At 46.0% G+C, this 14,907-nt stretch overlaps 1 protein-coding gene across 4 annotated transcripts in view; it reads left to right on the forward strand.

Moving 5' to 3' along the window:
• Nucleotides 1–305: 305 nt before the first annotated feature.
• The window catches only part of SLC4A8 (solute carrier family 4 member 8), a 66,656-nt gene continuing 52,054 nt past the window's right edge, over nt 306–14,907 (forward strand). Inside the window, exons 1-2 of one of the 4 annotated variants that reach the window (XM_083427356.1) lie at nt 306–499; nt 7,484–7,565. In XM_083427356.1, coding sequence (XP_083283482.1) covers nt 446–499; nt 7,484–7,565 — 136 coding nt within the window. In that variant the 5' untranslated portion in view covers nt 306–445. Of the gene's footprint in view, nt 500–1,868; nt 2,186–7,483; nt 7,566–14,907 lie in introns of those variants that run through there. The other 3 variants (XR_014507990.1, XR_014507991.1, XM_083427357.1) reach the window with 3 other exon arrangements.

Here is a 14,907-nt window from a genome sequence, read left to right on the forward strand (position 1 = left end):
ATTCTCCACCTGCAGTCTAAAGTGATGCAGTCGCAACAGCCAGTACTGTATGCGCTTCCCAACTTAACATGTAGATTAATAACTCTACCATGTAGATCAGCTCAAAAGTGTGCCCAGAAGGAAACTGATTTTGCATTTTCCTTGGGATGCGTATTCTGTTTTCTCCAGATGTTTACTTTTGTGTTTTCCCCATTGTTAAACAGTAATCCATGGGGCACAGGGCTGAAGGCCACGGTCACCATCTAATTTTAACTGATTGGTGTCGTTTTTCATTTTGGATGCCCTATTACGTCAATGATCACATTTCAAGCAGAGCTTGCCTGTTAACAGGCATAGTCCTCGTGAAAGCTTGTCTGCTGTAGGAAAGAGAATTTTCAACATAGAGCTCACTCATGAGTTTCAGAAGGAGGGAACTATATCCTAAAAAAACCAATAGTGCAACCTTATGCATGTTTATTCAGAAGTTCGTCCTACTGTGTTCAAGGGACCTTATACGCAGGTAAGTGTGCTTAGGACTGCAGCCAGTGTTAGAATGTGCAGATAACGTACATATGCATGAATGGCTCCCCTTTTCTTGTGATAGACACCCTATTTTCTTGTATCTGGCCCTGGTAATGGCCCACATTTTTTTTGCTGGGTGCAGTTCAGCAGCATCTGTAGGGCCAGAGGTTCCTACAGAGGACAGTGCCTACCTCTGTACCCCCACCCCAACTCCCCTTTTAAACCTAAACAGGGCATCATCTAGCCACCCACAGTTTCAGCAGCTAGTGCATCTTGCCATTAAGTCTCCTCCCTCCTAAGAGGACTTAACTGTGTGTGTGATGTGCAGGGAGCCTTGTTGTATTAGCTGCTCAGGCTGCAGGTGGCTGGATGCCCTGTTTTAGAAGTTATAAAAGTTTGGGTTTTTCTTGGAGGGGAGGAATGAACCCCCTCATAAATACTGTTTTTTAAAGTGCTTTGGGTGGATTTTAAAGGATTTCTCATTAAAATACACCTTGAAATGTGATGGGAATAATTTACCGTATTTTTTGCTCTATAAGACTCACTTTTCCCCTCTTAAAAAGTAAGGGGAGATGTGCGTGCGTCTTATGGAGCGAATGCAGGCTGCGCAGCTATCCCAGAAGCCAGAACAGCAAGAACTGCTTTCACTGCGCAGTGATCCCTCTTGCTGTTCTGGCTTCTGAGATTCAGAATATTTTTTTTCTTGTTTTCCTCCTCCAAAAACTAGGTGCGTCTTGTGGTCTGGTGCGTCTTATATAGCAAAAAATACGGTAGTTCTCTCCCCTCAGAGAACTGGAATGGACCCCAACCCAAGATAAATATTTATAGGCCCCTGTTGCCATGACACCTACATCTGCTCCCAACCCCCTCCTCTACACAACTTTCTCTTAAAGAAAGCTGTCCTGCTCTCTTATTTCTTCACATGGCTAGCCTATAAACAAAAGAATGCTGCCTTCTTACCAGATGGCCAATCTGATGAAGTCCGGTGCATTTTGTACTGACTTCAGTGGCGTAGCGTGGGGGGGGGGTGCAGGGGGGGGCTGGCCGCACCGGGCGAAACATCTGGGGGTTAGGGTTAGGGGGCGCAAATCCACAGGTTAGGGGGCGCAAATCCACAGGTTAGGGGGCGCAAATCCACGGGTTAGGGGGTCCAAATTACTTGCCTTGCCCCGGGTGCTGACAACCCACGCTACGCCACTGACTGACTTCCAGTGTCAGGGAAGTTGTGGTGGGAACAGGACCTCAAGCTTTAGTTCCTTCCCTCCCACTCCCCTTACTTTCCAAGAAAGCTCCTTAAGAATGGATTTGATGAGACAGAAGGATGGGTACCATTTGGAATATTCATGCTGCCGTGTTCCATGCTGTCATAGTAATGAAGGTCAGGTGGCTCTGGGAACAGAGTTAGCGAGGAAACCCAGCTGAAGCAGCATCTTCAATGGTTCAACCTTTCCCCCTCCCCTCCCCACCTGCCCATTGAAAAAGATTGTCTAAAAGAGATGCTTTAAGAAGGAGCAAGTGGCTTCTGTTGGGGGTCAATACCTAGTCAGCTAAATGGGTGTATGGAATGGAACTTAGCCCAGGACCTGGATTCTTGAACATAATTGTAGAAGAAGATTGATTCTTCTTTCTTTCTGACCTTGCACGGCTTCGGAAGATAACCATGACATCATTCAGGAACTTGCAGGTAAAGCGCTTTTATGAGGATGGATGAGTCCCCACTGGAAGCCCTGCAAATGGTTAAAACCCTTAAAGGTAAAGGTAAAGGGACCCCTGACCATTAGGTCCAGTCATGGACGACTCTGGGGTTGCAGCGCTCATCTTGCTCTATAGGCCGATGGAGCCAGCATTTGTCCACAGATGGTTTTTCCGGGTCATGTGGCCAGCATGACTAAGCCGCTTCTGGCGAACCAGAGCAGTGCACAGAAACGCTGTTTACCTTCCTGCCAGAAGGTTTTATCTACTATTTATCTACTTGCACTTTGACGTGCTTTCAAACTGCTAGGTTGGCAGGAGCTGGGACTGAGTAACAGGAGCTCACCCCGTCATGGGGATTCGAACTGCCGACCTTCTGATCAGCAAGCCTTAGGCTCCACAGCGCCACCCGCGTCCCCGGTTAAAACCCTTAGGACTTGTATCTGGCATTTTCTGTTTCCTTTAGAACAGGCAGTTTGGGTGACCATAATTACTTAGAGCATTGGTTAACAGTGGTAAGGCTATAGCCTTCCTTTCAGACGTGAGAACTATGTAATTCATGTGAGTCTTACTCCCAGGTAAGTGGGTATAGGATTGCAGCCTAAATCAATTATGGTGTAATTGTAGTGTTAACTTCACACCATGAGTAGATGGTGTTAATGTTACCATAGTAGAAGCACTTACTTAATCACCTTACAGGAAACCAGGCTCCAAAGAGCAACAACATTAAAATAAAGGTTAATGTCAAATAAAGCCAATACCTTGCTCTAGTGATATAACTGAATTAGAGTTGCCAGCTCTTTCTTTTTTTAATAGCCCTTGTCCTGTGCCTTTTACTGTTTTAGGGTGGTTTAATCCTAGACAAGGGACGCGGGTGGTGCTGTGGGATAAACCACAGAGCCTAGGACTTGCCGATCAGAAGGTTGGCGGTTCGAATCCCCATGACGGGGTGAACTCCCGTTGTTCGGACCCTGCTCCTGCCAACCTAGTAGTTCGAAAGAACCTCAAAGTGCAAGTAGATAAATAGGTACCGCTCCGGCGGGAAGGTAAACGGCATTTCCGTGCGCTGCTCTGGTTCACCAGAAGCGGCTAATCATGCTGGCCACATGACCCGGAAGCTGTACGCCGGCTCCCTCGGCCAATAAAGCGAGATGAGCACCGCAACCCCAGAGTCGGTCACGACTGGACCTAACGGTCAGAGGTCCCTTTACCTTTACCTTTAATCTTAGACAGTGCTTTTTTCTGGGGGTACACAGGGGTATGCATACCCCTAAACATTTTGTGAATCCAAGTTTGGCCTCATTGAAGGGCAGTATTTCAATATGAGTAGGAAAATGAGAGTACCCCTAAACATTATTTTTAGAAAAAAGCACTGATCCTAGACATGAAACAGGGACAACCCAAAGCCCGATTAAAATGGCTTACTCTGTGACTTCCTAGGATGCCAGGGAAAGAGGTTATATCTCTCTGAAGGACCTCAGAATTTGTTGCTGTCATTCTTCTATACTGCTGTATATGGTCACAATTCTGTACTAAAATATAAACAAATCAGCCTCAGCCCTAGCATAACTGGGGGGAATTGGCCATTCTGGGATTTCCTTGAAGTTGGCATTCTAATCCAACGATAAAAGCTCCAGGTATAGGCATTTAGAACATGGTAGTGCAATTCACATGCTTCATCTGAGGCCCTTTTTGTGTGTGCCCCTTCCAAAGGAGATGCAGGGGGTGGCAACTTGAGAACAGGCCTTCTCAGTGGTGGCTCCCTGTTTATGGAATATGTGCTCCAGGGAGGACACTCTTATTATGTGCTTTTACAAGTCAGGCAAAAACATTATTATGTGTGTGTGTCATTTTAAGTTGTTTTATCCTTGTTTTTGATGTTCATATTTGCAAGTTGCTTCAAGTTTCACCTATCTTGGGAAAAACAACAACGAATAAATATAATAAATAATCATATTGCTCACAGTGCATTCTGCAGGCACGAGTCTGGAGGCAGCAGAATGAGTTCTATGAGAAGGAGATGATGGTGGTGTGGTGTTAGAGTGCGCTGTCATTTCAGACTGCAACTGGAGGCACGGATTTATTTATTTTAAATGATCCTCTATGTAAAAGATTCTCTGCTGGTGGAAAACTAGGCGGGAAAAGTGAGAGGTTCTTGTTCAGCCCCCTTTTCTGTTGTGCTAGCTTCCGACGTGCAGTATTCTTGCAGGAACAGAAAAAATAAAATGAAGATACAATGGGGAGGAAAACCTAAGAGCAACCGAGAATACAATACGCCCAGTTTGAACTCCAGTTTGGGCAAATCCTGGCAGCAACTCTGTCTCTTCATGAATTTTTGGATCTTGTAGTTTTGCTGTTGCTCAGGGCTGCCAGTTTGCCTCCCACATTGAGGGGACCCAGCGTTGTGTGATGTTATATGCACAATGTCATGCACCGGGTGGAGGGTGCCATGGGGGCTGTTGCCCTGGGTGTGCAAACAAGGGGGGGGGCGTGAACCAGGAGCCCCCATTGCTCTCTGCCAGTGACAGGGGCTGGAGAGCACGTTGAGTAAATATCAACCTCCGCCCTCCATCCCTGCCCAGGACACGAGTATTCGCCCATCGGCCGGGGAATGGGGAACACAGAGGGCAGGTTTGCAGGGAGGCTGATCTGTTTTGGGGCCCCTCAATATTGGGGTGGCTCAGCCCCCTGCTCACAAATATTGAGGGTGCAGAAGCCCTTTCTGGCCCCTACAGTTGGTTCCCCTGTTGTTGCTCATTACGGGTGGAAAGAATGCTTTTGCTTTTCCCTATGGGAAATTCTGCCTTCAGCAGAGCTATGCATTATTTATCTCTCTAGGTTGAGGGAAGAAAAATAAATAAAAGAGTGGTACTGGAGCTTGCTATTAGCAAAGTGTCCTTTCTCCTCTATCTATCTAATTATTAAAATGATGTATGGAATCACTGTGTCCTGTGAGGAAGAGCTTTATCAGGCAACATAGTAAGTGCGACAAGTCTGAAATGCATCCAGTTTCCACTTTGATGAGAGAGAAATAATCCTTTTCCCCAGCCAAGCTTCTATGTCAGGAAACAGAGAAGGACTAAACAAGATTGTTGCTTCTCCGTACTGCTAAGCTTTAATAGTCTTAATTTTCTTTAGGACTTGAAAAATGAGGGTTGATGCATGATCCGAATTTTAACTTGAATGTTTCCCATCCCCCACATCTAAATTTGGATTGTGAGTCCCCTTGGCACAAAGGGCAAGTAAGCTTCTATAATGTCACACATCTCTGCCTCTTCTCCTACTTTTGAATTGGGGCAGCAGGAAAGGCTGGCTTTGCTAGGCAGCAGAAGGAAGGGATTTGCTTCAGACATCATGAAGTATGCGAACGTAGGGAAATAGATGTGCCCCTTTTTCTTTGGGGAAAAAGACCAAAAGGGGTCTTTGGTGCAGCAATGCATTACCATAGCCAGGGGCATCGTGTGGAGGGTGCCAGGGGGCTGTGGCCCCAGACACACAGTTTTTGAGTTGGTTTGAACCAGATGCCCCCATGCAGGTGTCCCCAGCACAGCCTGGCGTGATGCTCCTCTTCACCCGCCAAGGGCCGTGTTGGTCGCCCAGGCTGTTCCCTGCACGGGCAGGCAGGCAGCTCAGCATGGCCATGCTTGGCTTTGGTGGGAGTGAGGTCACTCCAGTGGTGGTGGCAAGGGCTGGGCTGGCACCCCCTCCCAGTCTATGTGCTGCCTGCCTGGCACATGTGCACCTGTCCCAGGCACCACCACCAATTTATTATTTGTACCCCACCCATCTGGCTGGGTTTCCCCAGCCACGCTGGGCGGCTTCCACAAATACCAAAAATACACTAATATGTCATACATTAAAAACTTCCCTAAACAGGGCTGCCTTAAGATGTCTTCTAAATGTCAGGTAGTTGTTTATCTCTTTGACATCTGGTGGGAGGGCGTTCCAAAGGGCAGGGGCCACCACTGAGAAGGCCCTCTGCCTGGTTCCCTGTAGCTTTTCTTCTCACAATGAGGGAACCGCCAGAAGGCCCTCGGCGCTGGACTTCAGCGTCCGGGCAGAACGATGGGGGTGGAGACGCTCCTTCAGGTATACTGGGCCGAGGCTGTTTTGGTCTTTAAAGGTCAGCACCAACACTTTGAATTGTGCTCGGAAACTGATGCTACGCCACTGACCTTAGCCTATGGGGTGGGGTGGGGGCCCTGTGAGGCCACACGATGTTTTGGGTCAGCACTGGTAGGAGAAGTATTGATGAAAATTTGAGAAGTAGGGTAAAGCAATTGACTGGTGCTTAGACAACCTGCAACCTCTTCCCTCTAGGAAATGCATAAAGGAACAGCACTCCCTAACTCAGTGCTTTAGTTTTCTGATATCAGCAGCCATTAAACCAATCTTAAAGGACTGCACAATTTTATTGAATAGTGGTAAGACCACGTATTGGCTGCTTGCTTCCATATTTCTATAGCAAACATTGCCACAAAGCCATAGAATATTAGAGTTCATATAATGCTGTTTATATTGCAGATATTTCCAAAGGTATCCCAAAATGTGTGTGAGAGGAACTGTATGTGATTGTGTATGTACAAACATCTGGCTATATTTGGGTAGGCCAGGGGTCTGCAACCCGCGGCTCCGGAGCCGCATGTGGCTCTTTTACACCTTTGCCGCAGCTCCGGGACGGATACTAGCGAGGGGAGGAGGCGCATTGTGCGCCCCAACACTCCCCACTGTGGCGGGCGCTGTACTGGCTGTGACGTCGCATGGGGGAGGTGCGTGCGTTAGTCACGCACCGTCCCGACGTCACCTTCCCGCCCGCCCGCTACATTGTAAGGGGCATGTACGCTGGTCACCGCATTGAAAGGGGGCATGTACGCTGGTCACTGTTTTGAAGGGGAGTGAAGAACACACACAAAAAAGGTAACTTGTTAATTTAACGTTTATTTCTATGAGGAGGAGTAATTCTGAGGGGTCAAACAAAGAAATAATAAAAAAGTGACAAAAAAATTGTTTTTATAATGACGAGTTTTGCGGCTCCCACTTTTTTTTCTTCGGAAACGGGTCCAAGTGGCTCTTTTTTGTCTTAAAGGTTGCAGACCCCTGGGGTAGGCCAATGTTTACATGTGACTGTTCAACAGAGGGGAAAGAATATTTGTATGTGTCAGAAATCTACAGTATTCTTGAACAGGAATCAGCATTGACCTTCACTGTTCTTTAATCTGGTTCATGGGGTAGATGCATAGATTTGTGTGTTGTTAATATGTGTGACGCACCCTCATTGTTTCTCTACCAGAGACCGGAGGATGAGGCTGTTGTGGATCTGGGAGGTACCAGAAATGTTGTCAACATTCGTTATGAACCCGAAGAGCTGGAAGGTGAGACTGTTTCTTCCTGGGCTCCCCCCTTCTCCCCCCATTTCTCTGGCAGGCCATTAATCATCATTAACTATTCGGAAAGTGAAGTAAATATGCTTTCTATCTGAGAAGGTTCCAGATACAGTGTCTTGTATACCACAGAACCAAAACTGCTTATACTGCATCTCATAAAACAAGACTCTGGTGAAAATCCAATTTCTTTAGCAAGAAAATGCAAATTCTGCAGGCAGGATTTGGGAAACTTGATTATTTTGCATGACTGCTTCCTTTCTGCTTTATTTCAAGTGTGAAAAATTCAATATATCTTGATTTTTTTAAAAAAACTGAGTTACATGTGGTGGCACATGTACAGGAGTTATACAAGTATTGTGGTTTTAAAAGTGTGTAGGAGATAGGGATGGGGGACAAAATTGATTCAGTTCTCATTTAAAGGCAAACCTACTAAACCCACACTTTCCAAATCAATAAGAATACTGAAACACAACCCTCCTTTGAAATTTCCCCTTCTCCAGATTTTGCAATATGGTTCTCTGGCCATGTAATGTGTACAAAAATACATATACTGTCCCCAAATGTAGAAAAAATATATATACTGGTGAAAATGACATAGAAAATTGTGTTATATTATGGGAAACTGCTTCACAAAATACTAGGGAAAATTGTATACAAAAATGAGAAATTAGTAGTAAAATGCTGATGAATTTTCGCGAGAACTTTTTTTAATTGCAAACTAATACGGAATCAGAAAAATGGGAGTGACCAGATCTGAACTATTCAGCCATCCTTAGTTTTATCTATTACATATATTTTCCTCCAATCCATACCAGATGCTGTCTTCTGCCTGTATTGATCCCTTTTCTTTTCCCATGTTACGGTGAGTGTGTGTGTGTGTGTGTGTTCTTGCAAGAGATGCATTTTGTCCTTGCAGGGTAGATGGCATATTTTGAGTTACATTTCATCTCATGGGAACAAAAAGACCAGCTTTAAAATGGAAACAAAAACACACACACTTTCGTTGTCCTATTTCCTATACTTTGGTGTATCAAATCATGAGGCTGCCTCAACATGCTTCCTCTCATGGTGGCATCCTTTGTTTTCTATATGGGAATCAGCAAGCCCCACCAAGACGTCTTCACACTCAGCAATGATTTATTAAAACATACAGAACACCGGGCAACATTGTTTGACATTACCATAAACAGTGTAATTGAATAAAGTTTATTGTGGCTAGCATTGAGAGCCAGTGTGGTGTAGTGGTTAAGAGCGGTGGACTCGTAATCTGGGGAACTGGGTTCGCTTCCCCGCTCCTCCACATGCAGCTGCTGGGTGACCTTGGGCCAGTCACACTTCTCTGAAGTCTCTCAGCCCCACTCACCTCACAGAGTGTTTGTTGTGGGGGAGGAAGGGAAAGGAGATTGTTAGCCGCTTTGAGACTCCTTCGGGTACTGATAAAGTGGGATATCAAATCCAAACTCTTCTTCTTCTTCTTCTTCATTGCCCAGGCTCCCCCCCCCCCAACCCAGCCAATCTCTCAGACTTTGCACCAGAAAGTGAGAACATCCTCTCTTGTTCCTTTTCATACTGCTTGTTTGACCTGAAGCCCTTTGTGCTTGCCTCTTAGAACAACACAGCACTATAGGTTGTGAGTTTTTGGGAAATGTTGAAAATATTCAACCCGTACACATCAAAGCCCTCAAGGCATATGAGAAGGCATCTGAGAAGTTCAGTGCATTGTATGCTGGAGCCCTGAGCATGGCTGTTTCAAGATGGTGCCATTGCACCCACGATGGTGCCATCCCTAGAGCTATTGGTCTGACCAGGGCCAGTCTGCCCATGATGCAGACTGAGAGAGCTGCCTCGGGCAGCAAAACCCAAAGAGGTGATGCCCCCTTTGCTGCTGGCAGAGAAGTGGAGGCAGCAGCAGTAGCTTCCAGCAAGATTTTGTGAGATCTTGTAGAAGTCATAGAATCATAGAATCATAGAGTTGGAAGAGACCACAAGGGCCATCGAGTCCAACCCCCTGCCAAGCAGGAAACACCATCAGAGCACTCCTGACATATGGTTGTCAAGCCTCCGCTTAAAGACCTCCAAAGAAGGAGACTCCACCACACTCCTTGGCAGCAAATTCCACTGTCGAACAGCTCTTACTGTCAGGAAGTTCTTCCTAATGTTTAGGTGGAATCTTCTTTCTTGTAGTTTGGATCCATTGCTCCGTGTCCGCTTCTCTGGAGCAGCAGAAAACAACCTTTCTCCCTCCTCTATGTGACATCCTTTTATATATTTGAACATGGCTATCATATCACCCCTTAACCTCCTCTTCTCCGGGCTAAACATGCCCAGCTCCCTTAGCCGTTCCTCATAAGGCATCGTTTCCAGGCCTTTGACCATTTTGGTTGCCCTACTCTGGACATTTTCCAGTTGGTCAGTGTCCTTCTTGAACTGTGGTGCCCAGAACTGGACACAGTACTCCAGGTGAGGTCTGACCAGAGCAGAATACAGTGGCACTATTACTTCCCTTGATCTAGATGCTATACTCCTATTGATGCAGCCCAGAATTGCATTGGCTTTTTTAGCTGCCGCGTCACACTGTTGGCTCATGTCAAGTTTGCGGTCAACCAAGACTCCTAGATCCTTTTCACATGTACTGCTCTCAAGCCAGGTGTCACCCATCTTGTATTTGTCTCCTGAGATCACACTGGAACCTGGTAAGGGAATCTTCAGGGTGGCAGTGTGGGGCAGCGCATTCCTGTTTCACCTCAGATTCTGGCTCTGACAATGTATGCACACACAGTTTCGCTTTAGAGACACTTCTTTCACTCTTTTCACGGCCAGCACTGAAACAGATGTTAAGGAATAGAGGAAAACTCAACAGGTGCATCGTATGAGAGAGGAGAGGCTTAGCAATGCTAATGTATAAAGCACTGAACGAAGCGTGCAGAATGCTACCTTCCATATGCGCCCTAGTGGAGGGGCAGTAGAAGTCTGTGGACAGTGGAATGTGACAGGATTCCAGGAAGGAGAGGCAGGAAACCTGCCAAATCAAGCTCTGCCCCCTGTAATATGGTGGAATTCAAAAATATTCTCTCAGGAGCTGCTGGGCTCAAACTTGAGACCTTCTGTTTGCATGTGGCTGTTCCATCTGGTGAATTGTAAGTCTGGAATATCTGCTGCACCAAGTAGTTAAGAACCTTCAGGCCTGAACTGGCCTCATCCAGGCATACTGGTCTCTGGCTCCTCCTGGGCAGGAAGGACTATAAAAAGGCTTCCAGTTGGCACGAGCACAGGATATGCCTGACTCTGGTGTGTTCCTTGCGTGTTGAGTCCCACAATGCCACCCCCACCAAAAAAGTCACACATCACACATCAATTTTTGTTTAAGGTTTTGGCATAATTTTGGCCACAACTTTATTCAAAATACAAAAAATGTGAGTGGTTGCTTAGGCATTGGTTATGACTATCTGTCCTTGCCCCAGGGACAGAACTGACTTCCGGATTCCTGCGGAAGTCAGCGTGGGAAACAAGTATTGGGTGAGAAATGAAGCTGGGCATCAGTCCCTCACTTCTCACCCTCATGTTCCGGTGGGGCTTGCACGGCCCAAGTCCGATACCAGGGACAAGGACGAAAAGAATGGCAAGCCCCTGGATTCCTTTAACGGAATTCCCTTTTTCTCACCACCATTGGAGGGGTAGGCACTTACCCCTCCACCAACCAATTTAACCAATGCCTAACCGCCAACCTTACAAGTTGTGACGAGTTGCTACACAGTAGGCAAAAGCCAAATGGCACCAGCCAATCAGCCAATTGGCAAAATTCCTACCAGGCCCCCGCACCAAGGCGGACGACCCCATGACAGGCATCGCAAGGTCAAGCGATCAAGAAACCCCCCCTTAAAGGGAGGGTGGGCGGGTGATCCGGTGCAAAAAGCCAAGAGGACGCCCAGCTCGTGCGTCCTGTATTTAAAGCCTCTGACCCCTCCTCCAAATCTGGCAACATTCAAAACTCCCCAGTAACCCAATTAACCACTTAAAGGCATGGGTTTAACCAAAACTGCCCAGTAACAACAGGGTGGCTTGTATCCCCCAACCGCAACACGTGCTCTTGTTTAGGGAGAACACTCTTTGTCTTACCCTTTGGTCCTGATTCCTGGCTTTGTCATCTGCTCTAACTTCTGCTTTGCTCCTTGGATCCAATTCCTGCTTTTGTCATTCTTGCCTGCTCCTTCCCTGGTTCCACCTCCCTGGCTCAGCTGCTGCTTCCTGGCTCCTGACTTACGTTGGACAGCTGCCTGTTGATTACGCATCCACAACACTTTCAAAACCACAGGGACTAGAAACTTGACTGTCATATAAGAAGGACAACCGATGTCCTTCAGGAACTTGAAATGTGGGATTGGATTTTGTGCAAGCCGCTCTTACACTTGGAATCTGAGAAGCCAAAGAATCTTGGGCGGTGGTGCCACAGAGAACTCTGTAATTCCTTTCGCAGTGGTGCTGAGGCTGAGGATTCCCAAATGCTGGGTGAAGAGAATGCTGGAACTCTGTGATAGGCACTATCGTCCTTTGGGTCGAGCAGCTGCTGCTATGTGGGCACTCAGATGCACACGCGTGTTTAAAGTAGCTTGTGTTATGTGACAGTGTGAGTACCTCCCACTATGACTAGCAAATATTTGCCCAACAAACACAGCCTGCTGCTTCTTCTGCTACCAAATATCCCTCTGAATGAAATTGTTCCTTAGCACAGACTGTTCCAAGCCTTCATGCAAATTTTCGACATGAGCAAAGATAGAGCTTCCTTGCAAAGCAAGATTCTCTCTCTCTCTGTGTGGATCGCAAGTTGTTTTCTAATTGTTTCAGTTGTTGTTTTACATGTTTTAGCGGTTATGCTTTTTGACTGGCTTGTTTTATTGCATTTTTATTTTTTATTTTATTAATAATTTTTATTGAGTTTTCAATATTTATCATAGTCACATTTTGTTACATACAACAATAACCTTAAACGTTGCTCGACTGAGCACTAACCTCCTTCTATCCCTCTTTCTGAACATCTTTACTAAATTCTTAGCATCTCTATACCCCCCCTTTTTACTTTCTATCTTCCTTTAACATTTCACCTCATTATATGTAAATTATGGATACTTTCAATACTTTGATGGAATTGTTTAATTGTGTATTTTAATAATGTATTGATTTCATACTGGTAAACCTCTTAGAAGCCACTTTGGCATGTAGGTGGTATATAAATTAATAATAATAAATCTATACAATAAATTGTCCTTCATAACTTTGAAACGTTCCAGCAGGGGAAAGCTCTGTTACCTGTGACAGGTGATAAAAACTAGTAAAAGATGCCAACAAGAATTGCAGTCATAAATGCAGCACACCAATTATTTTTTCACTTCAAACACATCCTCCTAGGGTGGACTGAAACGAAAGTCCCCCCCCCTTTGCGTCTTGTATTCCTGCAAGAAAGAACACGGCAAAGGACTCTCCAAACAGGAATTCTAAAGGGCAAGAATCACAACAGGAAATAGAAAAGGTGCTGGAGATGAAAACCAGATTTTAAAGGATTCTGGGTTGTATCCATTGTTGACCATTCTCTAAGTAGAGCCACTGAAGTTAATGGACCTAAGTTAGTCATATCTTTAATTTTAATGGCTCTTCTTAGAGTAAAACATAGGGGTCACAATACCAAATCCTCAATATGCTGCACTTTGTATTCTGAGATTTGTTACATTCACTATTACTGATATACTGAGATTTGCATCTGAAACTTCATCTTATCTCAGGCTGCAGCACTGCAGTGGGAGAAGGTAAGCCCATTGAACAGTGGGACTTGTTGTTGTTGTTTAGTCGTTTAGACGTGTCCGACTCTTCGTGACCCCATGGACCAGAGCACGCCAGGCACTCCTGTCTTCCACTGCCTCCCGCAGTTTGGACAAACTCATGCTGGTAGCTTTGAGAACACTATCCAACCATCTTGTCCTTTGTCGTCCCCTTCTCCTTGTGCCCTCCATCTTTCCCAACATCAGGGTCTTTTCCAGGAAGTCTTCTCTTCTCATGAGGTGGCCAAAGTCTTGGAGCCTCAGCTTCATGATCTGTCCTTCCAGTGAGCACTCAGGGCTGATTTCCTTCAGAATGGAGAGGTTTGATCTTCTTGCAGTCCATGGGACTCTCAAGAGTCTCCTCCAGCACCATAATTCAAAAGCATCAATTCTTCGGCAATCAGCCTTCTTTATGGTCCAGCTCTCACTTCCATACATCACTGCTGGGGAAACCATAGCGTTTACTATACGGACCTTTGTGGGACTTTGACCTGAGTAAATATGCACAGGATTGCACAGTCTTTCACATCAGCTTCAAACAGACCCTTAAGGTGGCTTACGGCACTAATCTTCCTAACAGGATTTGGAAACGAAGGGTGAATTCTCATCTCTGTCAAAATCCCACATAAAGCAAGCAGGGTGTCAATACCTATAAATAATTCCCTTTTATATCAAAGGGAAGTCACCCTTAAGAGGAAGCCCCTCTAAGTCCAAAGGTGGAGGAGAGGGAATCTCTGCAGCTCCTTCCGCTGTTCTTTTTATTCCTTGTTCCTTTTATTCTCTCTTTGTATTCAGCATGGCACAGTGTGCTTGAATTAGTAATAAATTGCGCAGCAGCAAAATGTCACAAATCTTTTCACCCTCTCAGTTTTATATAAATAAAGCTCATGGTTTCTTGGAACTCAGACCCAAAAACAGAAGGTACCTGTTTTCTTGGAAGGTGTACAGTAACAACAAGGACGGGGGTGCTCTGAACGAGAGCGGAGTACATTTTCTGCATTGCCGTGTATCCACGGCCTGAGCTTCCAAGTAGAACTGCATCCTTGAAGCCTAAAAAAAGAGAAAAAGTTAAGTGATGGGGTGAAAAACTCATAAAAACCTCAGGGATCAAACGCTGAATGTTCTGCATGCAAAGCCAATGCTCTGCCCACGAGCTATGGCCCTTCTCAAACTCCCAATATTAAAATATTGGTAGCAGGGACATGGGTGGCGCTGTGGTCTAAACCACTGAGCCCCTTGGGCTTGCCGATTGGAAGGTTGGCGGTTCGAATCCCCGCAACAGGGTGAGCTCCCGTTGCTCGGTCCCAGCTCCTGCCAACCTAGCAGTTTGAAAGTACGTCAAAGTGCAAGTAGATAAATAGGTACCACTCCGGCGGGACGGTAAACAGCATTTCCGTGCGCACCTCTGGTTTGCCAGAAGCGGCTTAGTCATGTTGGCCACATGACCCGGAAGCTGTACGCCGGCTCCCTCGGCCAATAAAGCGAGATGAGCGCCGCAACCCCAGAGTCGGCCATGACCT

This window comes from Podarcis tiliguerta (assembly GCF_965153285.1).
Source record: "Podarcis tiliguerta genome assembly, chromosome: 2".
In the NCBI taxonomy this organism is placed as follows: domain Eukaryota; kingdom Metazoa; phylum Chordata; class Lepidosauria; order Squamata; family Lacertidae; genus Podarcis; species Podarcis tiliguerta.